Below are 21,935 nucleotides of genomic sequence, written 5' to 3'. Positions count from 1 at the left end.
AGGATTAAAATTCTTATCAAGTAGTTGTGATATATCAATAGGAATATGTACACCCAAAACATCAACTGCCCCATCAGTCCACTCAAGTGGATAAACAGTATCAATACAAAATCGAGTAAATTTCAAAGCGCCAATACGCAACACTTTACATTTGTCATAATTAGGCTTAAGCCCAGATATAACCGAAAACCGACTCAAAGTATCAATTAACTCATTGAAAGATTCCGGATTGGGCTGAACTGGAAAATTAGTATCATCGGCATATTGAGATATTTTGTTTTCAACTCACCCAGTTGTCAAACCCTTAATAATGTCACAACCTCTAACTCTTATCGCAAGGAGTTCTACTACTATAACAAATAAATATGGAGACAATGGACATCCTTGTCTGACTCCTCTGTGAAGGATAAATCGGTCAGATATATGACCGAAATTAATGATTCGGCTGGATATATTGTTGTACAACACCTTAATCCACGACACAAATGAGGGACCAAAGTTGAAAAATTCCAGACTGTTTATGATAAGGTCCCACCTAACTTTATCAAATGCTTTTTCGAAATCTGCAATAAAAATAAGACCAGGCAAATCTTCTTTATCATAAGTCTATTATTTCCAAAAGTCTACGAATATTGTCTGCTATAAATCTACCATGAATAAACCCAGATGGGTCTTCATGAACTATGTCTAGAATAACACGTTTGACACGAAGAGATAGACATTTAGCTAAAATTCTAGTATCACAACACAGAAGAGTCAGTGGACGCCAATTCTTAAGAAAAACAGGATCTTTGTCTTTTCCTTGAGCGTCTTGCTTTAATAACAATGACAGCAAACCCTCCCTCTGAGACAAGGATAACATTCCATTTTCAAACGAATAATTAAAGCAGAGTAACATATGTTGACACAATTGCGGGAAAAAAGCTTTGTAAACCTCAATTGGAATACCATCCAAACCTGGTGATTTGCCTGAAGGAAAAGAATTAATTGCCTGTAATAGTTCATTGGCAGTGATGAAACCTTCGCAGTGGTCTCGTTTGGTGTCACTAAGGCGATTGTGCCCAGATTCAGGGAGAAAATCTTTACAGTTGTCCCTCCCTTTATTCACTTATCTAAGAATCCATTATCTGTGATATACACAATTGGTTGGCTGTTGCTTAGGCGTGGTCATGGTTGCTAGGGATATTTACATAATATTTTTGAATGTTTACTCACCTAGCAGATGATGTTATTTTAGCAAAATATACTGGCATTTGGTTGTTGCTAAGGGCATGGTCATGGTTGCATTCATTAGTTTTGAAATCAAAGATTTTTGACCAAACTGACACATTTTTATACCTAATTTGCATATCACTAATGGGATCATCATGTCATGGACAGTTCACAATCTAATCACCACTAAGAATGTTCCTGCCAAATTTCAGACTGCTCTGCTCTGTATTTTTTTGACCAAAAAATCATATCTTTTTTACCCAAATCACACCCCAATGGTAAGATCATTTTGGTGTTGCTGACAGTGGAGCTAAAAATAATAACCAAGTTATAGCTAGTGTAGGTTTATCAACATGTACGTATGTAATGCATACGGATATCCTGATAGTAGTGACAGGAAATGTATGCTATACATAGTGACTGTGTCCACACTGATTATTTATAAACATTCATAATGATACTGAACGGATATCACAATTGTGGTTTGTGCTTGTGTTATGTTAGTATCAAGATGTAGTTTCTTCAATTTAAATTATTACAAAAGATGGAGTTATTAGTAAACAAACATTTAATGGTCAACTTGCATTAAGTACATTAACAAATAAATACTGCCAATGGCGTTGTAGCACAACTGTAGTTTTTAAAAATGTTTATCCATATGCTAGTCCATGCTAACAATAGGTGTTCATTTGCTGAATGACTAGCCAGTTGCCTATCCAACCATGTTACTATCTTTGCAATATAAGCGATCATTTAGCTGTTGCTATGGGTGTGGTCTTGTTGCTAGGTAAATTTACATACATTTTTAAATGTTTATTTGTCTATAAATCCTCTTGTACATGTTATCTTCACAATATATGTGATCATTTGGCTGTTGCTATGAGCTTGGTCTTGTTGCTAGGCACATTTACATACATTTTTTGAATGTTTATTCATTGGTCTTTCAATTTCTGTTATCTTTGCAATATACATGATTATTTGGCTGTTGCTATGGGCGGGGTCTTGTTGCTAGGCAAAATTTACATACATTTTTTGAATGTTTACTCACTTGTCTCCTAGATGTTATTTGACCAAAATATACTGCCATTTGGTTGTTGCTAAGGGCATGGTCATGGTTGCTAGGGCCAATTGTGTCAACATGTTTTGAAGAAAATCTGCAGAATAACACTTCCAGAAACATCTCACCAAGTTTTAGTCTCATTGACGAAGTCCTTTTTGAAATATAATTTTTTGACCAAAATTCACATTTTTACATCGAATTTGCATATTACTGATGAGAGCATTATATGCTTAATGTTTCTTCATCTATACACCCACAGATGCATCCCTATTAAATTTCAGCCTAATCAACTGAGTTTTGGAATTTAAGATTTTTGACCAAACAGACACATTTTCAGCCCTAAGTTGCATATTACTAAGGGAATCATCATGTCATGAACAAATCTTAATTTACTCAACCCTAAGAATGTTCCCACCAAATTTCATGCCAATCTGCCCAGTAGTTTTGGAGTTTGTTGTTTGACCAAAAATCACATTTTTGGACCCAAAAACCACATCTCTGATGCAATCATATTCATTTGAACAATTTCCCAACTAGACACCAGAAGTAACATGACCACCAAATATCAAAGGAATTGTTCCAGCAGTTTTTGACTTTAAGTTCTTTACACACACACACACACACACACACACACACACACACAGACAGACTTTGCAATGCCTATAAGCACTACTGAACCTTATTCAGTTCAGTTGTGCTAAAAATGTTTACCCACATGCTGATCCATGCTTGGTATGTTCATTTCCTGAATGATTATCCAGTTGCCTATCCAACCCTGTTGTTATCTTTGCAACACATGCGATCATTTGGCTGTTGCTATGGGTGTGGTCATGTTGATTAACATATTTGCATACATTTTTTGAATGTTCGTTCACTTGTCTATGAATCCCTGATGGTATCTTTGGAATATACGTAATCATTTGGCTGTTGTTATGGGCATGGTCTCGTTTCTAGGCATACTTGCATACACTTCTTGAATGTTTGTTCATTTGTTTAAGAATCCTTGTTATCTTTGTGAAATACACAACCGTTTGGTGGCTGTTGCTATGGGCGTGGTTATGGTTGGTGGGAATATTTGCATACATTAGTGAATGTTTATTCACTTGCCTACCAGATATTATTTTATCAAAATATACTGCAATTTGGTTGTTGATAAGGGTGTGGTCATGGTTGCTAGGGCTAAGAAAATCTACAGAATAACACTTCTAAAGATATGTCACCAATTTTCAGTCTCATTGACAAAAGTACTTTTTAAGTTTTTTTTATATCAAAATTCACATTTTTATACCTAATTTGCACATAAGTGATGAAATCATATAGTATTCATCTATACACCCCAGATGCATCACCATTAACTTTCAGCCAAATCTGCTGAGCAGTTTTGGAATTACAGATTTTTGACGAAAAAGACACATTTTTAGCCCTAATTTGTATATTACTGATGGGACCATCATGTTGTATACCATTCTTAATCTAAACACCCTTACGAAGGTTCCCACCAAATTTCAGACCAATCTGCCCAGTAGTTTTTGAGTTTAAGATTTTTTAACCAAAAACCACAACGGTAACCGGCTCCTTGTAGCGTAGTGGTTAGCGCACAGGATTAGCAGTCGGGAGGTCACGGGTTCGAATCCCACTGGAAACAGGGGATTTTTCTGTGACCGACCCAAACCCAGGGTGAGTGTTCTACAGACTCGATGGGTAGGCTGTATCACTCAGCCGTGTCTCACTCACAAGACGAGTGCGAATTTGGGGGGATTCCTGGAGTAATGACTCGAAAAGCCGGGGACGATTACTCACACGGAGCCCGCAGGTGCTATGTTTGCCAGGCCTGGTTGACTCTGGGATAGCCTGTGGACTGACTGGGAAAGCCTTGACAGTTCCACAGCAATGTGATATGGAGCGTGCTACATAGCCCTGTCACGTAGTCCCAAACCTGAATGGATCTCTGTAGCATTTGTGATTGTTTGTTTGTATTTGTCTGCATAACAGAAAATCGCTGGGAGCAATTCCCAGCACAAAAATTTAAAAAAAAAACACAAAAAAACAAAAAAAAAACAAAAAACAAAACACCGGTGGTAAGATCATTTTGATTTGAACAATTTCCCAACTACACACCCTAGGTAATATACCCACCAAATATCATGGCAATTGGTCCAGTGGTTTTTGACTTTATGTTATTTACATAGTTACACACACACACATCCACACACAGACAGACAGACAGACACTTAGCGATGCCTATAGCACTACTAAACCGTATCAGTTCAGTTGTGCTAAAATGGTCTTTTTAAGTCCAATTTTCACCTCTTCACTTCATATCCAAGTAATTTATTCATTTCACAATATACGTAATGTGTAGATAAGGAAAAATAAGATTGGTTCTATGCTTTATTACTCTCTTCAAGTTAAAGTTGATCAATGTAGGGTAGGTAAATTTCTACTCTGAAGTGAAAAAAGTCCCTGGCCTAGGGGGTCTAATAACTGTCTTTGCATGAAAAGTCTATGGCATCTTAAGGGTTAATACATCATGACACAGGCAGATCAAGTGTTTTATGAATAATTTTCCAATTCTGCTGTCTTTTTACAGAAGATAATTTTTTTTATTATCATGCATACACGATTAAAATTTTGTAATGAGTGATATGAATAATAGCTTTGTACACAACATAATGGTCAGCTATGACAACCCTAGAAATGCTGTCTATGAGTGCATACATGCATTGTGTCTATACCTATACACAAATGTAATCAAATTACTCCGCTAAGAAATATTAATTTGTCTGAGTACTCTCTAAAATTAAGATCAATAATCCTAAATTAACCTACAGTTATGAATTAATTATACAATATGAAGACTTGGCTTAAGTACATTCTCCAAACTACTTTGATGTCAAATTGTCAATGATGCACTGAATATAGACCCAATCAATTAAACTATTTCCAGTTTTAACATTCCATGTAACTGTTTATAATGCATTTGTATTCACAACTGTCTACATTCCATCCATTATTTGTTTTTTAACATGTTTACTGTAGACATGACATCATCATGATGTCATTTCAGGAGAACAGTACATCTCTTGTTCAGTATTTGTTGTAGAAAAACACCCATCAACACTACATCCTGTCAAACAGAAACTAAAACCTACCCTAATATTTAATGTCTTGATGTGTTACCAATATAGTTATTTTATAGTTAGCACTTAATACTTCATTTCTCTCCTTCATATTAATATATAAACTATTAAGCTGATTATAATTAAAGCTTTTAATATATATGGTTATACAACATGACATGTTAACAATACAGTACAATACAGCGGATATCATGGTATAATATGACAGCTGTCTGCTAGCAAAGTTGACCCATTCTGGGCCTCTCTACTCATCATCCACACTGTCATTATGGGCCTTTCAAGTCATCATCCACATTGTCGTTATGGGTATCTAATATAGATCTGTACCCATACTACACCTAATATAGATCTGTACCCATACTACACCTAATATAGTCTGCACCCATACTACACCTAATATAGATCTATACCCATACTACACCTAATATAGATCTGTACCCATACTACATCTAATATAGATCTGTACCCATACTACATCTAATATAGTCTGCACCCATACTATATCTAATATAGTCTGTACCCATACTACACCTAATATAGATCTGTACCCATACTATATCTAATATAGTCTGTACCCATACTACACCTAATATAGATCTGTACCCATACTACATCTAATATAGATCTGTACCCATACTACATCTAATATAGATCTGTACCCATACTATATCTAATATAGATCTGTACTCATACTACACCTAATATAGATCTGTACCCATACTACATCTAATATAGATCTGTACCCATACTACATCTAATATAGATCTGTACCCATACTATATCTAATATAGATCTGTACCCATACTACACCTAATATAGATCTGTACCCATACTATATCTAATATAGATCTGTACCCATACTACACCTAATATAGATCTGTACCCATACTACATCTAATATAGATCTGTACCCATACTACATCTAATATAGATCTGTACCCATACTACATCTAATATAGATCTGCACCCATACTACACCTAATATAGATCTGTACCCATACTATATCAAATATAGATCTGTACCCATACTACACCTAATATAGATCTGTACCCATACTACATCTAATATAGATCTGTACCCATACTACATCTAATATAGATCTGTACCCATACTACATCTAATATAGATCTGCACCCATACTACACCTAATATAGATCTGTACCCATACTATATCTAATATAGATCTGTACCTATACTACATCTAATATAGATCTGTACCCATACTACATCTAATATAGATCTGTACCCATACTACAGCTAATATAGTCTGCACCCATACTATATCTAATATACATCTGTTCCCATACTACATCTAATATAGATCTGTACAAATATTATGTCAAATACATGAAGTAAGTATATAAAATGTCTAAATCATGAACAATTTCAAACAAAAGAAGTTGGGAAACATATATATATATTTTTTTAAAAGTGTTTGTACCATGGAAATTATGAAAGAGATGTAAGCCAGTGCTGCAAAGTCCAGATAGGAACATTTTTCTGTAATCTTTTTGTATCATTTAAATAATTAATTCTATAATAATTAATCTATTCAGTATTATTGCATTTTGTCAAACCAAATCAATGAAAACTGTCCTTGGATAGAAAACTATCATATATAACCAGGGCTTGAAATTAACTTCAGGCAGGACTGGCAGATTATGGAAAGCCCTGCCCAACTGGACTGGCAGATTATGGAAAGCCCTGCCCAACTGGACTGGCAGATTATGGAAAGCCCTGCCCAACTGGACTGGTAGATTTTGGAAAGAACTGCCCAACTGGACCGGTAGATTTTGGAAAGAACTGCCCAACTGGACCGGTAGATTTTGGAAAGAACTGCCCAACTGGACCGGTAGATTTTGGAAAGAACTGCCCAACTGGACCGGTAGATTTTGGAAAGAACTGCCCAACTGGACCGGTAGATTTTGGAAAGAACTGCCCAACTGGACTGGTAGATTTTGGAAAGAACTGCCCAACTGGACCGGTAGATTTTGGAAAGAACTGCCCAACTGGACCGGTAGATTTTGGAAAGAACTGCCCAACTGGACCGGTAGATTTTGGAAAGAACTGCCCAACTGGACTGGTAGATTTTGGAAAGAACTGCCCAACTGGACCGGTAGATTTTGGAAAGAACTGCCCAACTGGACCGGTAGATTTTGGAAAGAACTGCCCAACTGGACCGGTAGATTTTGGAAAGAACTGCCCAACTGGACCGGTAGATTTTGGAAAGAACTGCCCAACTGGACTGGTAGATTTTGGAAAGAACTGCCCAACTGGACTGGTAGATTTTGGAAAGAACTGCCCAACTGGACTGGTAGATTTTGGAAAGAACTGCCCAACTGGACTGGTAGATTTTGGAAAGAACTGCCCAACTGGACTGGTAGATTTTGGAAAGAACTGCCCAACTGGACCGGTAGATTTTGGAAAGAACTGTCCATGCCCAACTGGACCGGTAGATTTTGCTGCAATGTTAACTCAGAATGTTTTTATCAGTTTAAATATTACGCTCAAAATTGTTAAAAGGCAGATTGCATTTCACAAAAAGCAACTGTTTTAACCAGTTTATAACTTTAAACCAGTTGTATCATCGGGGAAATGATCGACTCCATAATGGTTATGCGTCTTTTATTTCATGACCTCGGAAGACGTTCTTTTGTTCATTGTGCATGTGCAAAAGATGAAATTATCACAGCTTCAGGCTGCATCAGTCTATTAAATGGTGTACGAATTTTAATATGTTAATGAGATTTCCCTTCAAATCCGAGACACCATCAGCGCACTGCAGTTACCGTTGGAGAGCCTGATGTGTTTTTTTTCGCTCAAGAAAAAGAGGATTTTATCAGTCGTTACAGCATTTTAGGTTATCGTTTTTATGAAGGTGGGTATGTTGTTATGTAAAATTTGAACATGAATAGAGTGTTTTAGTGACTTTAAAATGATCTGTTCTGTGTGTGCTAACTCAATTTTCGGTAAATTGACATCAGTACGAATTACAGAATCATGGCCACTATGTTTCAAAATTAGAATTTTTTTAACATTTACATCATATATTTATTGTTTTTGTTTGATTTTGGTCGTTTCAATTCATAATTCCATGAAAAACGGCCGATAGAAATCACTATACTTCACACTTGCAATAATCAATATGCCCGTCAACCTCGCGTATATTACACTGTGCCACCGACATATTTTCCGGAGAAAAAAAGAGCTAGATTTTAGCACAGAATCTCATGTAATCAACATCTTATTTTTTGTAAATTTACAAGCAATTCCAACGACCAAGAATTATAGTTTAAAACACCCAAACAAGACCTGAATGCATGTGTTTGTGAAGTTTCTTCTTTGGGCAGGAAAATACAATGTGACTCGTTTACATTAAATGCATGCAATCACTGGATCAGGGCAAAAATGACATCAAAGTTTATGTATCACTGTATTATCTAGTTCAAGAGAAAATACAACATCATCACTCCACACGCACTCGTTTGGCAGTTTTGGTATAAGTTTTTGCTCTTCCTTTTTTTTCAGGAATGGATACTGTGATCCCGCTGTTGACTTACGTTGACTTACTCAAAACACAAAAACAGAAATTACTATTAAACAGAAGGAAAACACACACCCACGTACACCACAGAAAAACAAAAAAAATCAGCGAGTGTATATTGTATGAGTAGTCATATGAAGAAAGAAAATTAAAATCAATAAAAATTAGTTTGACAAGTTCAATACAGTATTTTACGATCTCTTATTGATGCTTACAAATACATTCAAGGCCATCGAAGCCCAACCCGTACTACCGTACGTACGCACACGGTACACTGTTACATCATAGGCAGCATGCGAAATTAACGCCGGTCCTTCGGCCCGAGACCAACAGATAGGTTTTTTGTTGTTGTAAAAACAGTAAAAAAATGTGTAGTCTGATTGCTTTCAATTAAATTGATGCATATGATCATGTGTACGTCCTGTCATGTTGTAATCAACGTATAAACTTAGAAATGTTGCATTTTTGTTGCCATTGTTGTATCTGGAAAATTACTGCATCATGCCAAACACGGGTACATAGTGGATGACACATTACAGTACAGTTACCATATCACGTTCCCACGTCAAAAAAAACTCGCACTGTAAGACATGTTTAGCCATGATAGTTCTCTTCATCATGGTCAGATTTCTTACACAAACAACCAGTGACGATACTCAATACACCACGGTAGGGTATACGGGTAGGACTTTATGGGGGGGGGGGGGGGGGGGCTTCTGATATTTGTAAAGACTGAAGGAAGACGAAACCGCTCCGTGTCACTGTGTGGATGGAAATTGAAATAAAGCAAATACACAGTTTTCAAGAGGGATAGTTTAATATGCGACAAAACCTTCTGCTATGATGAATTTGTGGGTCTACATTTGCTAAGAGTTGGAAAGCTACATCAGCTGTTGCCACATACGATGAATCTGACTTTGGATTATGTGATTCAGAATTTAGTGAATCGTACAGAGAGGAAGGAGAGGACTGTGATCTCTTAGAGATTGCAGATAATGTAGATTTATTGATTCATTCACCCATATTATCTACAATCTATGGATATGTATTTCTATGGTGGAATGAATACATTCAGTCTCAGACCACTATAGTCTATAGGAACAGAATATGCGAGAATGAATATTCATAGTCTCTGGGTTCATAGTTACAAATGAAAACCTCTACTCACAGAGTCAAAAAGTATTTGGTTGTGAATCCCAAATTTACTTCCAATTTATTTTTTGAGTCTGTGAGTGGAAATTTTATGAAATAATAGTGGATAGTGAACAATTCGTTGTACTCTCTTTTACTTTTATATCTAAAGATATGTTGTATCATATTAAAGTTCAAAATCATTTAATCTGTAAATGGGGAGGGGGGGGGGGGGTTGTAGATACAGGTTGTGAACGTGAACTGCATTGAGTATGGACCAGCACTTTTCCTTAAGGACCAGCAGCATTTGCTACATGTCGGTCCTTATGACCAGTAGTCATTTTCCCTTAAGTTCACACACTGATCATAGGGTCTATGGTTATACCCCAGTCTAAGTAATTTTCTAACTACACGTCAAATTGAAATCTGTACGATTTAAGGACCACATAAGGTAAAGACTCCACATTTGGCACAGATAATGGATGTAAACTGAAATTTTAGTATTCAAAATTTTGTGTTGTTTCGAGCGTTATGAACCTATTTTGTCAGCCATGGTAAATTCAACACAGACGTACATATGTACTCACAATCATTAACTTGAGAATTTGCAAGGTCAGATTGAAATCTGTACAAAATATAGGCAACATAAGCTATAGACAAGGAATATGAACTAAAATTTTAGTCCTGAAAATTTTGTCTTGTTTCAAGCATTGCAACGCACCTTGCCTGCAGGACAAAGTTTGACACAGACACAACACAGCTACAATCATTAGCATCGACCGTAATTTGACAACTTGCAAATTTCCTGCTATAACATTTATTCAATATATACGCATTGTAAGGATTGATTAATACATAATAAGAAAAATTTACCTTGGAAAGTTAGTGAAAAAATGATTTAGGGGGTTGTAAGCCACGGAAACTTCCGTGTAGTCCTCACACGATGTTGACAAGGCTGCCATCGTTCAACCTCTGTTCAGTTGTGCTAAAAATGAACATTTTTACACCTAATTTGAATATCACTCATGGAATCATTGTATGCTTGATATGTCTTTGTCCATACATCCCTAGATGCATTCCCATCAAATTTCAGCCCAATCTGCTCAGTGGTTTTGGAATTATAGATTTTTGACCAAAAATTACATTTTTTGACCCAAATCACAAACCGGTCGTAAGATCATTTTGATTTGAATAATTTCCCAACTAGATACCCAAGGTAATAGACTCACCAAATATCATGGCAATCGGTTCAGCGGTTTTTGACTTTAAGTTGTTTGCACACACACACACACACACACACACACACACATCCACATAGACAGACAGACAGACAGACGCCGGGCTATCCCTAAAACATCACCGTCTATCGATTCACTATGATTATATAAAGTCAGCTTATGAAAATAACAACAACTCCCCAAGGTTGAGAGCTGCTTGTTTGATTGACGTGTGATTCAGGCCAGAGCCGCTGCTGGGTGATCTCCTTATAAAGATGTCTCAAGAACCAGTCATCTAAAGGGCATACAAGTGTGTTGTCATGGCGACAGTGCATTCTGGGTAATAACACTTTACCCACGTGGTGGGTGGTGGATATAGGGGGTGGGTGCTCCATAGAATGTAGCCATGGTGGAGTCAGAAACCAAGAATTTGAGAGAATTCTAAAGTTCCAGAACGTCCCGTGGGCTATAGTGTGCTTTGGAAAAATATTAAAGCAATCGGTCCAGCGGGTTTTAACTTTAAGTTGTTCACACACACACACACACAAACATACACACATACACACACACACACACACTTTGCCATGCCTATAGCACTACTGAACCTTAGAAGTTCAGTTGTGCTAAAAACCACCAATTATGCAAATAATTAATTAATGTTCATTGGATGTTTACCATTATCACATAAACTTGTGCAAATGTTCACCTGTGTGCAAATCTTCACCTGTGTGACGTCAAACAGGGCAGATCAAAAACCCATTTCACCCCTGTTCTACTGAACTTTTTCTCTCAACTGGGTGTTCCTGTCAAGGCTACGCTACGATCAAATTATTGTAATTATTATGTACTTTCAAAACGTAAATGCACACATTGCTTTACGTACATCCTTGGTGGCATGAGCCTGAAACGTAGAGGTACTTTTATTTTTATTTAATAAATTACATATCATCAAAAATCATGTAGATTATTGATGACAATTTGTATGTAGCAGAATGTAGGAGTCGGTAAGCTTACTTCCAATTTTCCATCTAGCTCATAGCTCCAAACTTGCACAACCTGAGCGAATATAATTAAAATTACAAACAACAGTCACATTCAGACAAAGTTTACCTACGTTTTAAAACTAAATTTGATATTACATGTACATCGCAAGGTTATAACCGATAATTTTGGTTGAAAAACCACTGCACAGTGTAACCTGTATGTAAGCTAAGCTTGACCTCGCAACAGGTCACGTGATTATATAATTTGCATAGCCGTTGGACGCCATTTTTTAATACACGATGAAGAATAAAGTGCAATGAAACATAAAATTCAATTAGAAATTGTAGAAAAATATGTGGAAAAACTTATAAATTATGTGATAAATATATAATCCCATGAAATCAATGTTAGTTTTACATCATAATGCTCCTCACATGATTCCATGGGCTACAAATTCGAGCCAGTAGGTGAGAATTTGTATTAGTCCGTGGAATTACATTCGGAACATTACGACATAAAGTAACATTGATTTCGTGGGATTATATATAAAAATCTAATCAGTTCCTGTTATTAGAATATAGAAGATTTGTAGCAAGTCTCATTAGAATCAATGAAGTAGTTTTTGAGATATCGTGTCCATAGACACACATAAATGTAAAAAGATAGCTTTTCACAATTTTCATTTTATTATTATTATTATTATTATTATTATTATTATTATTATTATTGATTTTCCATGATGGGTGTTTTCATGGTAACCATATCATAGAGTAAAATTAGATTGTTTACACTTACATTCTACAATATCTGGCTGGTGGTAGGAGTGAGATACAAGAGAAAGTCTGACTGATGGCAGGGTTGGGATACAGGAAGAGTACGTCTGACTGATGGCAGGGTTGGGATACAGGAAGAGAAAGTCTGACTGATGGCAGGGTTGGGATACAGGAAGAGAAAGTCTGACTGATGGTAGGGTTGGGATACAGGAAGAGTAAGTCTGACTGATGGTAGGGGTGGGATACAGGAAGAGAAAGTCTGACTGATGGTAGGGGTGGGATACAGGAAGAGAAAGTCTGACTGATGGTAGGGGTGGGATACAGGAAGAGAAAGTCTGACTAACACAGATGAACATTAATAACTGTTGCATTTATATGATGTATCATATAACATGTTACAATTTTATTTGTTTAATACTAATTAGAAAAACATGAAAGTTGTAGCTACAATATGAAACTAACATTCATAAGGCATAGTCATCATCAAGACAAATTTCCGGTAATTTGGATATTATCAAAATTAAGTATAGTGCACCACTGACATGATCCTTTCACTTCTCTCCTAACATATCAGTGGGGAAGATGAACAAAAAATACAAAAAACACTAAAAAAGTACCAAGGGATTTTCACCTCAGACCATGGAAACAAAATATCTTCTGGTTTGAAATTGAGAAAGACATCTAAAATTTCGAGCAATATGACTTCACTGTTTTCTTTGACTCTCGGTTGATATAAATAACTTCCTGTACGATGTTGTCTTCACACTATGTTCTAGTCAAGTTTCCCTGCAGTGTGGCCTCCACCATCACATCAGACCTTCTAACGCCCACATGATAACTAAACATTTCCCGGCTCTTTCCGTCTTTTTCTCTTCCTTTTCATTTCCAAATAAAATTCGTACTGCAAGAAGTATTGGATGATGAGAAGGAGCTGTTCAAACGAAATATGCGTTAACTGCCTGGTTAAGTGATGCATTTCTTTCTTTCAAAAAACGTTGATACGACATCATATACACCCTAATCATAAAGCGTGGTATTGCATGACATTACTTGCAACAAAGCATTTCATTCACAACTGTTAAGGATAATTAACACGTACCTTGGGCTATAACATCTAAGATCGGTGGCACGTAATTTTGTGTTATCGCCTCTCCAATAAGTACAAGGAGATAATGTGAGACGCTGTCGGCAAAGCCACCCGAAATGCTCGAAAACATAGCGCTGATCTCCGCATCAGCATTCGCCATGTCGAACGGTGATCCGAGAAACAACCCTCAGATGATGATGATGAAGAAGAGGATGACGACGACCGTGGAAAGTATTAGTGCAAATTAGTAGTACAAATTGCAATATTTATGTTCATATTTTAATTATTCGATACTTTATATTCGCTACAAAAATAATTAAATGTCTCTAAAGATTTTTTATAGTATAAAATAAACCAAATATTGTGTAATTTAACTTCTTTTAAATTACAAACATCAGTTTCTTTTTTCGAATCCCAAGTAGAAAAGTACAACATGGAATCAGTGTTGATGACTTCAACCAGACGGCCTCTATTATTTTTATGGAATGGACATCTTGATTGGTCCGTAGATAATCACTTTGCGTTCAACGTGAACTAGATGGACTGTGTTAATTCTTTCTGAACTGAGTGATCACAACCTTTGAAACAGTACTAATGTGAAGTTCTATTTTCTAAAGTATATTTATAAACAAGTATATAGTAAGCTACATCATTTTTTTCATGTTACTTGTGAAACGAATGGGCGTGGTCACATGAGAATATGTCCAATGAAACTGTCTGTTATTAAGTCGGCGTCAGACACGGGCGAAGGACGAAGGTACTATGTGCATACAACATTTGCTGTACATGGACGCTCGTAACGCCGGGAGACTTGCGTGTTCAACAGATTGCATATTATTAGTACACTCTTCCGAGTAATTGTAGGTGAGACTTCTATGCAGACCATCATTTAACAATGTTGAATCGTTTGTAGTTACAATTTGACCAATCTAGATGTAAGTTGTAGGGAAAAAAACAAACGAATGTTGGAAGGAACATTCACGCCACTGCAGACGACATGATGAGTTCTACCCGGTCGCATCCATTATGTAACATAGTTAAGACTTAGGATCGAGGGAAGGGGAGGGTAGATTTTAAAACGTCGAAATGTCTCATTTGGATTGTTCAAAGTACATGTATGCATATGGTGACGTCTACAAAACTATGCTACCAATATATTTTTATTATTTGAACTATTAACCGGTTAGGAACGCCTGGGTTATCGCACGCACGTTACTAATACTACATAGTATTACACTCCACATACACCATTGCCACTGTATTATTATAGTGACTTAAATTGAGGTATAACACGCCTTACTACCAACTACACACACACCATTGCACTGTACCATTATTACTGCTTTACTACCAACTACACACACACCATTGCACTGTACCATTATTACTGCTTTACTACCAACTACACATACACCATTGCACTGTACCATTATTACTGCTTTACTACCAACTACACATACACCATTGCACTGTACCATTATTACAGCTTTACTACCAACTACACACACACCATTGCACTGTACCATTATTACTGCTTTACTACCAACTACACACACACCATTGCACTGTACCATTATTACTGCTTTACTACCAACTACACATACACCATTGCACTGTACCATTATTACAGCTTTACTACCAACTACACATACACCATTGCACTGTACCATTATTACTGCTTTACTACCAACTACACATACACCATTGCACTGTACCATTATTACTGCTTTACTACCAACTACACATACACCATTGCACTGTACCATTATTACTGCTTTACTACCAACTACACACACACCATTGCACTGTACCATTATTACTGCTTTACTACCAACTACACATACACCATTGCACTGTACCATTATTACTGCTTTACTACCAACTACACATACACCATTGCACTGTACCATTATTACTGCTTTACTACCAACTACACATACACCATTGCACTGTACCATTATTACTGCTTTACTACCAACTACACATACACCATTGCACTGTACCATTATTACCTTGTAGAAGTATAACATATCTTAAACAACATTGGACATTTCAGAAACACTAGATATTTGTAACTCTTGTGCCACTACTTCAAAAACGATTTTCAAGCAGAGTTCCTGCAAAATGCTCATTGAGCACATTGTGTGCACTGGTTGACTTTACTACCATGGAGGTATCATGGTGGACATCTTGGACCCTTGGATCACTTATAATAACAACATATGAACAGTGTGGTACTGGTAGTGGTGGGGCATTATGTGATATGCAAAACTGATAAACAATGTCTTCCACTAACAGCAATTAGTGTTAGTAATTATCAATTAATTTAAAATAACATTAATGCACACTTCAGTTGAATTCACAGCTGAAGAAACATCTCTGAGTGAGAAAGCCAGTTTTCAATGTATGTCTATGGCTAAAGTTCATTGTTGTCAGCAAAATGATAAATATTGTTCCAGTAAAACAAAAGAGGACAAACCCCTGAACACACTCATAGGTGTTCCTGTAGTATTTTCAATCAAGCGTGCCGGCTGAATTGCTTGGGTTGTGATTACTCTCACTGCCAGACTCTTGACTATCTTCCCTAATTGTTGTATGTATGCCGAGTGGCTTAGCCACGAGAAGAGAGGGACTAGTCCTGAGTCTGACAGGAAGCATTTGGAAAGGAATGTGATGTCCTCATTATGGGTTGGCCAAAGTATGCAAATGACATCTCAACGTAGTCCTGCGATCATAACAAAGACACATGTAGTTGGTGGTAGTATTTGTTGTACTGAATGCTATGATGTCTGTGGTAACAAAAACACCAGTTAAAGTATATAGCAACCACATAAAATGTAGCTGACTTATCCCCATCAAGTCGACTGGGGAACAGGGCCATTCTGTTTACGTTTGGAAATACATATTCCACATAAAGATTTTGAGACTATAAAAAACAACATACTTATTGTAGAAATGGATGAAACTGCAGTCAACAATTTTTTTTTGTGTGTAAGCTTGTTTATACAAATTTTATTTCTATTCTATCGATAAAAATGTCTATGTCTTTTATGATTGGCAGGTACGTACACCCTACGTCATTGATCTCAGATTGTGAGCACTCGCAGTCCTTCCCCATGTTTTTTCCTATGTAAATACTAGTAAATGCTAAAGCTGAATTTTGTTTCAAAGTGCCACTGACAGGAAATTATTGCATATTATTTTCGATTGGTTGATTGTCCAGTATATCAAAGAGAAGTATACATTCGTTTAACCCAGAAGTGGCCTGACTGGCGATATATACACAGATTACTAAAATCGTAATCCATTTTCAGATCAGGAAACGATACAATAGTAAAAACTTACAGCTTTGCCACGCAGTGAACTTCATCAACAAATACTGTCTCTATAGGGTTGAGTCTGTAAAAGTTGCCTAATTTCTTTGTTTTGTAGAAGTGACTCTGGATTCGCTAGGATGAGCCAACATTCACCATAGTTTATGCATCACTTCAGTTCAGCCAACCCAGTCTCTGTGAGATTCACAGCATCGATGTCCCTTTCTTGTAGTTTAACTTGGTCAGTCATCAATGCTACTAAAGGTGATACAACTATCGCTACAGACTTGCGAACTGTTCAGTTGTTGAAGTACTCATAACAAAAAAGTGCAATTTGATACATGATGGGACTTCCCATACGATGTAGGCAAATTGACAAAGACATCATGTCCCTCCAAAAATGCTACCATTAATTGCCTCCATTTGTTTTGGTTTCAGTTTGGCAAGCTTTGTTTGTTCCATGCCATATTCTATAGCAAAGTGGTTTTTCTCTGTGACTTTCTCCATTTTCATTCATTGTGTTCTGTGTGTTGTGTTACTTGCCTCTTCTAATTCTCTGCATAAGTGAAATCACAGACAAGGTAGTGGGCAAATCATAGACCCTACACAAAAATGCAGCAGCTTGTCCTCTTGGCATTACGCAATGAACAGTGCGTGACATTGTCATTCATTGAAGTAATTAAATCCTCAACACATGATTAGTCGCTATTTATAACAGACTCCTCCTGGAGGTAGAATATTCAGTAGCTAGTATACTTGAACAGATCGTCAATTTGCTAGTTTCATTGGTGGGTATTTTTATTCTCCTGCATCCTGCCAGACTCTGGACCAAAGTTCCTCACTTCTCATGGCTTCGCTGCTCAGGGCGCACTTCATGTGCCTTACAAAGCTAAGGGATAATAGTCAAGTCTGGCAGCAAGACTAAGGTTGTGATGAACTATTTGAACCTATGGACTAATCAGTGATACCAAGGTTAGACAGATATTGTGCTTTACGTTATCAAAGACAGAAGAATTCAGAGTTAACGTGGTGCATGTGCATGTGTCTAATATTTACTAGAGAGTCACTGGATTGATGTTATAAGCAAATGTTGTTATTGACTTTCAGGAGGCAGTTTCAGTATATTTATGGTGATTTTAATGGTTCTAGACTATCATTGGTTAGGACTTTATGAGATACCAAGTGTTGATTTGAGCTGTAGCAATCTTGTCCAGAATATTTAGAGAGAGAGACAGAAAATTAAGAACAGGTTGGTAGTTTTTGAATATTTTGTAGTGTTAAGACGAGTTCTTGAGTAAACAACATGAAAAGATGTTGAGAGGTTTCAATTAAAGCTGCACTAGCTGCAACTGGAAGAGTGGGTCCAGACCCCAACTCATAGTCAAGGTCATGTCCTAGTGAACACATATTGCCTGGCCATGAGGGCTATAGCACCCGTTTATTACACCCGAGGGACTGTGAGTTACCAGAATCACATGCTATTTCCCGAGGCCAAAGGCCGAGGCCAAAGGCCGAGGGAAATAGCATGTGATTCTGGTAACTTACAGTCATGAGGGGGTAATGAACGGGTGCTATAGCCCGAATATAGGCCAGACAATATGTGTTTTATAATATACCTCATGCTGTGAACTTGCGGTGGCAGACGACATCGTCATAAGCTGCCATTTTGACCTGCTGTGAATGCGCGGTGGTCACGCGACCATGTAAAAGTTGATGGAACTATTTCCCTAGGGAAATAGTCATTCTATGTTCCTATCACGTGACTGATTCTAGTGAATCATGGCACAGCATTATCACTAGGTATATTATAAATCTAATTATCACAAATTCAAGCTGCACTAGCTTGGTGGTTGTTATGCGCTTCTTAACAGGTGCGTGTTTGTCGAGAAGACTGGCGTGGTTGGAGTTAAAGGTTGCTATTGCAGATTGCACATCAGATGCCAAGTTGTCTATCTTACTTTGTTATCCATCTCCATCAATGTCTTCACCAGTGACATTACTGCTATCCATGAGTTTCAGCAAACACCATCTGATGGTACAATCTGCAATAACAACCTTTAACGCCAACCTTGCCAGTCTTCTCGACAAACACGCAACTGTTAAGAAGTGCATAACAACCATTCGGCCTAGTACAAAGTGGTATACAGCAGAAATTCATCAAGCTAAAAAGCCCAGAAAATCATTTGAGTGTAAATGCAGTGATAGGGAAGTCAACACACCCTGCGTCATAGTTGCATTTAACTGAGGTTCAGTAGTGCTATAGGGATCGCCCGGTGTATGTGTGTGTGTGTGTGTGTGTGTGCGTGCGTGTGTGCGTGCGTGCGTGCGTGCGTGCGTGCGTGCGTGTGTCAAAGTCAAAAACCACTGAACAGATTACCATGATATTTGGTGGGACCATTACCTTGGGTGTCTAGTTGGAAACTTGTTCAAATCAAAATGGTCACGTCAAAGGTGTGTGATTTAGGTCAAAAAATGTGATTTTTGGTCAAAAACCATTAAGTCAGACCCTACTGGGCAGATTGATGCAAAATTTGGTGAGAACATTCATAAAGGGAGTGTAAAGTAAGATTTGTTCATAACATAATGATTCCATCAGTAATATACAAATTAAGGCTAAAAATGTGTGTTTTAGTTACAAATCTATAATTCCAAAATTACTGAGCAGATTGGGCTGAAATTTAATGGGAATGCATCTAGGGATGTATGGGCGAAGAAATTATATGCATACAATGATTCCATGAGTGATATGCAAATTAGGTGTAAAAATGTTCATTTTTGGTCAAAAACATATCACAAAAAGTACTTGGTCAATGAGTCTGAAACTTGGTGAGATGTTTCTGAAAGTGTTATTCTGCAGATTTTCTTAAAAACATATTAACAAAATTGGCCCTAGCAACCATGACCACGCCCTTAGCAACAACCGAATGGCAGTGTATTTTGGTCAAATAACAACAGCTTCAACAAACAGCTTCTGTAGGCAAGTGAGTAAACATTCTAAAAATGTATGCAAATACCCTAGCAACCATGACCATGCCCATACCAACAGCCAAACGGTTATGTATTTCACAAAGATAACAACAGGGATTAAAGTTGTAAAATTGTTTAAGATTGCCATTTTTTCATTATTTCAAATACTGTAAAAGATCGTGTAGAACCAACCTTTACCATGTAATCAATTGCCTCGTCCACGGATGCAAGTCAAATTGACCCTTGTAATGACGTACGGCTTCAGAAAATAATTCGATCGTAAACAAAATGTTTTGAATCGCCCGCCATTACCGCACAAATTGCCACGTCATTTAAGAGACGATATAACTCGAGAATTTGGGACGTGTCTTCACTATCATAGTTGACACGTTCGAAGTATCTGCCTTCCGTAGTGTAGGCAAACGTAGAGCTATGTTTGTTATCCTTGAAAGTTGAAAGCTATAATTATTGTGCAATTGTTGTATATAGTTTCTGGTTGTATTGGCAAGTTCATTTTACATGACGTACAGAAATGTCACTTTTTATTACTTTCGTGCTACTTTCTAGCTATTGATTGTCGCCCCTGAATTGAAAATAAAACCAACGGAAGTTACCGTACATCGTCAATCACCAGTAGTACAAACAATACATTGTACATGTCGAAATCATTGCCACGGCCACAGAGCTAGGAATCACAAGTCACGGTGATTGTGTCTGTAACATTTATAAGTATATTTGATATTTGGAACTACAGATGAAGAAACCTGTAGGCCCGTTTGCATACGGTGTTCGTCGTCCCTTCGTACGAGTTGAGCAACGTAGACCCCAGCATGCTGCACAGTCTGCAAACAGGGCTATTTTGGCAGTAATGTTTGTTCTGATGAGCGTGATTGTCACATTGAGTTTTACCCATCTACGTTACCTACTTCACTTCAATGTCGACAGAAGATCCCACAAAAATTTACCTCTCAGGGTGACTATATAAACTGCTCAATGTGCCACTGGCGATGGTATTTATTCAAGGGCATGCAATGAAACACGACGACGTGATACATTTTACAACGATAATGTATGGCAGACGCAGACCTCACTGTGCTTCTCATGACATGCGTTCATTTTTAGAATGGTCCCAATCATTATCACTGAGAAAGTGGCTCAACTCGGGAAAAATCACTGTATAAACAAGTTTTGCCTCTGAACACAACCAAATTCACTTTCAATTATCAATCTATTACACATATTTATGGAAGGAACGTTAGCAAATACCCAGCTCGCTAAATAGTTCAACACATATCCCTCTCCGAATGCATAGACTTCGAATTCGATACTTGACGTGCGATCATACGGTACAATTTTACATTTTTAGGCTGCAGTGCATCATCACATCCCGGTTCGAGATCATCGCTATAAGCAAGCCGCGTTGGCATGTATTTTATTTCCAGCAAAATTCCGCAATATATCAAGCTGCCCTGAGTTTACTTGTGTGACAGTAGAGCCGCCACCTC

The 21,935-nt window shown here is 37.3% G+C and overlaps 2 protein-coding genes across 4 annotated transcripts in view; one reads left to right on the top strand and one right to left on the bottom strand.

Moving 5' to 3' along the window:
• The window catches only part of LOC144443582 (uncharacterized), a 30,378-nt gene extending 16,037 nt beyond the window's left edge, over window positions 1-14,341 (bottom strand). Inside the window, exon 1 of the mRNA XM_078133121.1 lies at window positions 14,162-14,341. Coding sequence (XP_077989247.1) covers window positions 14,162-14,309 — 148 coding nt within the window. The 5' untranslated portion in view covers window positions 14,310-14,341. The remainder of the gene's footprint in view (window positions 1-14,161) is intronic.
• Window positions 14,342-14,918: 577 nt separating this feature from the next.
• LOC144443172 (ubiquitin-like modifier-activating enzyme 6) overlaps window positions 14,919-21,935 on the top strand; it is a 179,940-nt gene continuing 172,923 nt past the window's right edge. For all 3 annotated transcript variants that reach the window (XR_013481672.1, XM_078132550.1, XM_078132549.1), the window contains exons 1-2: window positions 14,919-15,013; window positions 18,571-18,712. The gene's annotated coding sequence lies outside the window, so the exon portion shown is untranslated. The remainder of the gene's footprint in view (window positions 15,014-18,570; window positions 18,713-21,935) is intronic.

The sequence above is a fragment of the Glandiceps talaboti genome, chromosome 12 (assembly GCF_964340395.1).
Source record: "Glandiceps talaboti chromosome 12, keGlaTala1.1, whole genome shotgun sequence".
NCBI classification, from domain to species: Eukaryota; Metazoa; Hemichordata; class Enteropneusta; family Spengelidae; genus Glandiceps; species Glandiceps talaboti.
This window is presented reverse-complemented; position numbering and strand designations above follow the sequence as displayed.